The sequence below is a fragment of the Triticum aestivum genome, chromosome 7B (assembly GCF_018294505.1).
Source record: "Triticum aestivum cultivar Chinese Spring chromosome 7B, IWGSC CS RefSeq v2.1, whole genome shotgun sequence".
Taxonomy (NCBI): domain Eukaryota; kingdom Viridiplantae; phylum Streptophyta; class Magnoliopsida; order Poales; family Poaceae; genus Triticum; species Triticum aestivum.
Window position 1 is genome coordinate 313,858,949 of NC_057813.1, and position 7,806 is coordinate 313,866,754.

General features: G+C 41.6%; 1 protein-coding gene across 13 annotated transcripts; it reads right to left on the bottom strand.

Moving 5' to 3' along the window:
* Positions 1–267: 267 nt before the first annotated feature.
* Positions 268–5,811, bottom strand: LOC123161786 (uncharacterized). 13 transcript variants are annotated; one of them, XR_006480887.1, is made up of 11 exons: positions 5,273–5,804; positions 4,855–4,907; positions 4,664–4,710; positions 4,330–4,419; positions 4,163–4,236; positions 2,788–3,014; positions 2,553–2,648; positions 2,365–2,432; positions 1,774–1,987; positions 1,625–1,679; positions 268–1,152 (listed from the first exon to the last, which is right to left on the bottom strand). XR_006480887.1 is itself a non-coding variant. In XM_044579596.1 (11 exons), exons 6-11 carry the CDS (start codon positions 2,602–2,604, stop codon positions 1,369–1,371), a joined length of 294 nt encoding a protein of 97 aa, XP_044435531.1. In that variant the 5' UTR covers positions 2,605–2,648; positions 2,788–3,014; positions 4,163–4,236; positions 4,330–4,442; positions 4,664–4,710; positions 4,855–5,811; the 3' UTR covers positions 268–1,368. The 13 variants fall into 13 exon arrangements, 2 of the variants coding, with proteins under 2 accessions (XP_044435531.1, XP_044435530.1); XR_006480885.1 differs by having other exon boundaries at positions 4,330–4,453; XR_006480881.1 differs by having other exon boundaries at positions 4,330–4,442; positions 5,273–5,803.
* Between the last annotated feature and the right edge of the window lie 1,995 nt (positions 5,812–7,806).

Sequence of the window (7,806 nt, forward strand, 5' to 3'; positions counted from 1 at the left end):
GTATAAGTAAATGATGAAGCTAGACAACATAGAAGCGCCAATAGAGTCAATCGGTGTTGTCAACCCATTCTTATAGTTGGGTGTTCAATCCAGACAAACAACCAACTCTTTAGGTACACTATTCTCACAAAATTTCTTCTGGGAGAGACAACTATTGGCATATACCAGACTAATTTACAACCATATCATCATCAGTATTTAAGTAAAGGATGAATCTACACGACAAAGAAGCACCTCATAGTGCCAATCAGAAGTACCACCAAATAATCAAAAGAAAGGCCATATTTATAATCAATCGGTAGAAATGCGATCATGCTTATCGAGCAATGGGAACAAGAAGAGGGACATTTTCCTTCAATAAGTAATTGTTATGGTGCACTGGCAACACAGATACGGCGATACGGAAATGGAGACAAAGGATACATCAATTTTTAGAAAAGCAGTACGGCAAATATATATAAATAATTAATAAAATGCCATATAAAGAAGATAACAAAATCAATACATGAGATGAAATGAGATCGTTGCCTTGATGGCTCTTTCAAACCCTCAATGACCGACTGACCATTAATTTCCTCAATCCTCAAAACTGCATAATTAATTTACCATTGCAAGTATAGCATATGCTAGCTCATTTTATTTGCAAAAAGTAATTTAAGTTGTTGCAGAGAAATACTCAAAACAATAGCTCAACTAAAAATATATTTAGTCCTCAGTTTGACATGCACAATAAGAAGTACGTAATTCAAGAATTCATTATGCCAAGTTTTAGAATCCTGATTTTCCAATTAGCGAGTCACTAAAAAAATCAAATAACTAAAAAGGAGATGCACATAATTCAAGAGAGATGTGTAATGTTTTATTAGCCAAATGAACATGTTCCAACAAAGCAAGCACTGCAAAGAAGCACTCAGCCTGATCAACTAACCATCACATACAAAAAATGTAAAAGGAAGATATCTAAAGAACAACGAGATGAAAAACACATCGTAGCTTACAAAAAGCACAACTTATAAAGATGTTCCCCTTGATTACCATGTAGGGTTTATTACCCTGCACGAATTACCCTTCCTCTTGGCAAAGCCTCCGCTGGTAATATAGAACTTGCAAGCAGATCGTTTTTATCGCCGATTGTCTCTGGCCCGTACATTGCTACAATGAGCGACGAACCAATGAAATATATATAACACCCAAGTGCCAAGATTCAGAGATACACATTGCCTACTCCAAAGGGTGTCGGGTTTGTGAATCAAATTAAATGTAGATCAATGGAAGAATAAGCTTGATGAAGAAAAAGAAATTATTAACTTGTCTATCTAAACCATACTATCATTGGCATTCAGATGTATATGTAGCGTTGCCAGACCATCATCGAGCCTGTCACACAACAGTGGATCAAACAACACTGTGAGTAAACTATATATTTTCTTAGCTTCGCATGTGTACCAACCACATCATTTAAAAATGTTTATTATTTAGATTTGTAACCTATCCAGCAAAATCATCAATCGTGCATTCAAGATCTGTAGGTAAATAAAAGAATGGGAAATTTTCACCACAAATCTCATCTAGCCATCACAAATCATAAACATCAGAACAGAAGAACAAAGGGAAGAAAATTCACCTTCATCTTCTTCAACTCTTTAGTTAAATTCTTCTTCTTCCCTTCATCCTCAGATCTGCACACGCAATGTTTAAAAACTAATGTATTAGTAAGTTTAAACATTAGCGATGGGAGGGGAGAAACTAAGAGAAAAAGTGAGAGGAGAGCACCTTGGCAAGACTCTTGAGGAATTGGTCAGCAAAAAATTGAAGCTGGCAACCATGACCTCAGCCTTCAACTCCTTGCGAAGACCCTACAGCCAACACAATCTTTCATGACACAAAGAGAGGAAACAGACACCTCAACAAGATTCTTGAGGAAGTGCTCAACCAAAATTTGAAGCTGGCAACCCACAACCTCGATCCTCCACTCCTCGCGGCGCCCCTGCAGCCAACCAATCATCATGAGACAAAGAGTGAAACGAGTCATTGTCGCTGCTGCAATCGCAGTCTTTCTGTGCTTGGTGGTAGTAGCGGGGAGGTGGAAGATGTATCAAATATGTTTAGCAGTCTGAAAGTCATGAGTGTAATTCTGAAATAAGAATTTAGCCTTTCATTCTTTATTCTAAACTACATGTTTCCTAATTTTATAGTTTTTTTGAAAGCTAAAAAAAACTATAAAATTAGGAAACATGTAGTTTAGAACCAACCTAAATAGCAAATACACCTATCTTGGGCCTAGCATAAGAAACAGGAAATAAAAATAATTCAAGACACATAATTGTATCTAAACTTTACAGGTAGAAGTTTGTACTGACTAACATTCAGATTCAACAACTCAATTATCTTTTGCCCCGAGAGCCCTTCAAACTGAACCAAAACCAGTGAGCCTGCAAATCAATCAATAACAAAAGAGACTGTTTGTTAGCAAATCCGGTAATGCACAACAACAAATGCTGCTAATTCTGAAATTCATAAACATTGTGAGATTTTTTTACACATAAGCTCACCAGAGGCATTTCCACTGGGATCTACCATCACTCGGCTGACTGGGTGGCGCATCCTTTTGGGGTAGCAGGCAGGCAGACAGCTCCTGTCTTCCTCCTCTGCGCGGGAAAAAATGAGCTAAATGGGGAGAATGGAAGGGACAATTCCGAGCTCATTCCATCATGGTTCAGTGTCCATGTCCACCCAGGAGAAGAAGTAGGAGGACAAGAGCTAGAGGAGGAGCAGATGAATGCTTACATGGTGAGGCAAAACTGTATGGGAAGGGCCAAAGGGGGTACGATGGTGCTGCACTTCAAAGAGGAGGCAGGTAAAGGGTCGGTGGTGCCATGGACATGGCATGGTGGCCGCGCCTTCCTTACTGAAATCCGAGAGCTGGCTTTCTTTGCCGTGAAGGACTGATTGGAGGACGGCGTTGGGAGTGCCCGTTCCTCACCTCAGGCAGCTCATGGCGAATTATATAACACCTGTAGCTAACATGCATTGTTACAACAGTACACATCTACAATGACCAAAAGGGTTTATTTCTATATGTAAACAATGAGTAAGGTGAGTTTAGTGAACCAACAGAATGCAACTGACTCATAATTATTTAAAAAAGGAAGAACAAAATGTGATCCTCCTTTGGTTAGTGTGTACACACTACACAGAGCTATGAATTAGGAAACTGAAGATTATTAAGTAAAACAAGAACTCGTCGTAACTGATCTTTCCAAATCCCCTCCCAAGCACATGTTCTCCATAGTTCATTGAATGTAGATAGAATTCATTATTAGTTTCTACTATCACTTATAACAAATATAATATGGCAGACAATGAACAATTTTACCATCAACTTTTTTATTGTGTTCATTTGTGTTTGCTACGATCAAATTTGATCTAAATCTTCTACATTGAAGATTAAAGATGCCAAAGGCTGATAACATGCTAGTCTTAAAGAAAAGAAGATTCAGTCATAAACGCAACATAGGTTAGAGGGCATCTCGAGAAATGATTTGAGGAAAATTCAGTTTCTGGAGAGATGTTATTTTCCTTTTAGTTGCGTTCATATAATATCTTGTTGGAGTATAGGGTATCCATGCACTTGCTTTGGGTTATAGAACATATGCTGAATGGTCTAAGGAGAGTCTTGTAGAAGCTTTCAAAATTATGAATGTTTAAGAAAAGCCACCAATTGAAAATGGAGATCCAGCTCACAAGGTTTTATAATTATAAATTGATTTACATGTTGATTCTTCCAATTGTTGAGGGCATCATACTCTAAAATAGAGAGACCATATAGGAACGCCCAAGGATTTTGGTACAAATGTCTAGGATGCTTATCCCCCAGTTACCATTATAGCCGGTAAATATAATTGTAGTGGTCAAGTTTTCAATTGTTCTCTTTGCAAGTACAAACTTCCAGCAACACATAACATCAAAGGGAGCTTGTGAGAGTTAAAAAAAATTGGAATTAAAGGTAGAATCTTATGTTAGATTTACCGAGAAGTAATCTCACACACATGCATACTATTTTGTTAGCCAAGCAAAACATATTCCAATAAACCATGAACAATAGAGAAGCCCTTGGCTAGATCAACTGACCATCTCTTAAAGAAAATGTAAAGGAAGATACCAGAGGAACATGGCTTGAACTGAACAATGAGAAAATCTTGAGTAGGAGAACAAAGAAGCTGCAACCTTCTAGATCTGACAACGTGCAAAATGAAAGCAGAGGAACTTGTTAGAGCATAAGCATGTCAGCAGACAGTTTACAGAGAAGGAAAAGATTAGTCCATTTACCCAAGGTTAAAGCCCAAAACGGATGAGAAAAGCAGCCAAGATTAATGGAACATCTAAAATATAAGCACCAAGCCAGACATGAGTAGCCACCTGATATCAGCCTCCAAAGCAACCTGATATGAGCCTCCAATAAAATTGGTAGAAAAGCAGTGGTGTAAACATATAAATATAAGAGAAACAAAACATTATAACTTATTATGGCATGGGAAGTTTTTGTAGAATCTTTATCATGTGAATCAAACAACTCTAGAATACAACTATTTGATATGTACTTCAACCGTGCTTGATGTATACTCCGTAAAGCAACGTAAATGCTCTTAATAATGAGAAATACCTAGAAACATTAGGAGAATAAGCCCCATGTGTAAGAAAATCTTGAATCTGTAAATTCATGCCAGAAACAATGAACTGAACATTAGCTCTGTACATTCACCAAGATAAAGATAACAACATTCTATGAAAAGAAATTGCATAACTGGCATCACACTTTTCTTGGTGAGTCAGTTATAGAACCTGGACACCCACCTAAGCTCAACTGCTGCCCAACCCCCTCTGCTCCTACCGTAGAACATTCATTCCTGCCAAACAAAAACAACATTGGTAGTGCTGCAAAAATGTATAATCCAGCGCCGGATAGTGATGCGTCCGTCAATCAAATTCCTAGGAATTTTCTCCAGAAATAGACCGATTTAATCATTCTGTTCTACAAAAAGACCTAAATCACTATTACCGAGCATCCACACTCGAACTAAAAACATCATTTCGTAGCTAATCCCCGAATACAGATAGTATTCCAACGAAACCAAAACACTGCATTCACCAAATATGGAGATCTGAAGATCGGAAGGGAGGCGGATGGCTAAACACACACAACACACAGACACATGCGCACGCGCAAGCAGGGCAGGAGGACCAGGTAGAGCAGGGGCTCAGAGGAAGTTACCTTGCCTGGACGAGATTCCTGGCGGCAACGGTGGAGCTTACTTGTGGCGACGACGGAGGTGACTCGAGGCGGCAGCGATGGAGGTGACTCGAGGAGGCAGCGACAGAGGTGACTCAAGGCGGCGGCCAGGGTGACTCCACGCGGCGGCTAGCAAATCCAGGCGGCAGCGGCGACGAGGCCATGCGGGCGCCCTCGATCCAATCCGTTGCCTGGTCTTGTTAATCGAGCGAATAGGGTTAGGAGTGGGCTTCTGGTGGGCTTGGGCTGAGCTCCATCGCTACGTATCCCCGACGTGTCGACGGCGTCCCTGACGGCGCATCAAGGGTGGCGGCGTTGGAGAGGAGACGAGGTGGAGGGGGCGCGGGCTCGAGGGCAATGACATGGGAGAGGAAGCAAGGAGGAGACGAGGCGGAGGGGCCGCAGGCTTGACGAAGGGTTGGCGAACCCTTGAACGTTTCGGAGGATGGGCGCGGATGGGATTGGTGAATCCCAATGGCAATGAGACGCGCAACAGCCAGTGCCACCAACGAACGGGACCAGGAGCAGCGCCGGCCCACCCGTTATCGCTATCGAACAGAGGTAGGTACATACGCATCAGCCTATCCTTGCGCAACTGCTCCCCGTAACCCATAACGCGGGATGACAACACGCACATGGAAAAGTGACAACCATCAGACCAACGTGTGGGACCAAAGAGCAGGTAGGCCTACTTGCAGCCACACCAGCAGGCGAATCCAGAGGGGCGAGCGAACCCAGAAACTGGGCAGTGTGCCCACGATGCACGCACGCGGCGCGGCCGGAGAGGCCGCTCGCGCACCCAAAAAGCTTTGACCCAGCCAATCCACTTTTGCTTGAGCCCACAGGTCATCCTCCGTCCACGTTTTACCGCACGGTCAAAACAGCAACACACGTTTTCCAGCCAGATCCAATGATCAGCAGCGAAAAAATGACCGCGTTGACCCTGATCGAACGGCCAACGAAGGCTGAAATCAGGGGAGCATTCTCCAAGTGAGTTGGTTAGCCTCTGTATTGTTTTAATTATGAAACTTTTGTTTTGAATCTTTCGGATGTGAAAATTCATGCCACAATAAAGAAAATTACATGGATAAATATGTTAGGTAGCATTCCATATCAAAAATTCTGTTTTTATCATTTACCTACTCGAGGACGAGTAGGAATTAAGCTTGGGGATGCTTGATACGTCTCCAACGTATCTATAATTTTTTATTGTTCCATGCTACTCCCTCTGTCCCATAATGTTAGATGTTTTTGGGCACTAGTGTAGTGTCAAAAAACGTCTTACATTATGGGACGGAGGGAGTATTATATTATCTGTTTTGGATGTTTTATATGCATTAATATGCAGTTTTATATTATTTTTGGGACTAACCTATTAACCGAGAGCCCGGTGCCAGTTTCTGTTTTTTTTGCCTATTTTAGAGTTTCGCAGAAAAGAAATACCAAACGGAGTCCAAACGGAATGATACTTTCGCGATGATCTTTCTTGGACCACCAGCAAACCAGAGACTTGGAGATGAAGTCGGAGATGCAACGAGGCGGCCACGAGGGTGGAGGGTGCGCCCAGGGGGTAGGGCGCGCACCCTGCCTCGTGGGTCTCCTGACCTAGTTCCTTCGCCTATATATACACTTATACCCCAAAAACTTCCAGGGGAGCCACAAAACCACTTTTAAACCGCCCCAACCTTATGTACCTGTGAGATCCCATCTAGGGTCCTTTTCCGGCGTCTCGCCGGAGGGTGATTCGATCATGGAGGGCTTCTACACCAACACCATTACCCTTTCGATGAAGCGTGAGTAGTTTACCTCAGACCTACGGGTCCATAGCTAGTAGCTAGATGGCTTCTTCTCTCTCTTTGATTCTCAATACCATGTTCTCCTCGATGTTCTAGGAGATCTATTTGATGTAATACTCTTTTGCGGTGTGTTTGCCGAGATATGAGGAATTGTGGATTTCTGATCAGATTATCTATGAATATTATTTGAGTCTTCTCTGAATTCTTATATGCATGATTTGATATATTTGCAAGTATCTTCGAATTATCGGCTTAGTTTGGCCTACTAGATTAATTTTTCTTGCAATGGGAGAAGTGCTTAGCTTTGGGTTCAATCTTGCGTTGTCCTTTCCCAGTGATAGCAGGGGTAGCAAGGCACGTATTGTATTGTTGCCATTGAGGATAAAAAGATGGGGTTTTCATCATAGTGCTTGAGTTAATTCCTCTACATCATATCATCTTACTTAATGCATTACTCTGTTCTTTATGAACTTAATACTCTAGATGCATGTTGGATAGCGGTCGATGTGTGGAGTAATAGTAGTAGATGCAGTATCGTTTCGATCTACTTGACACTGATGTGGTGCCTATGTTCATGATCATTGCCTTAGATATCATCATAACTTTGCGCTCTTCTATCAATTGCTTAGCAGTAATTTGTTCACCCATCGTAATATGTACTATCTTGGGAGAAGCCACTTGTGAAACCTATGGCCCCTAGGTCTATTTTACGTCATATTT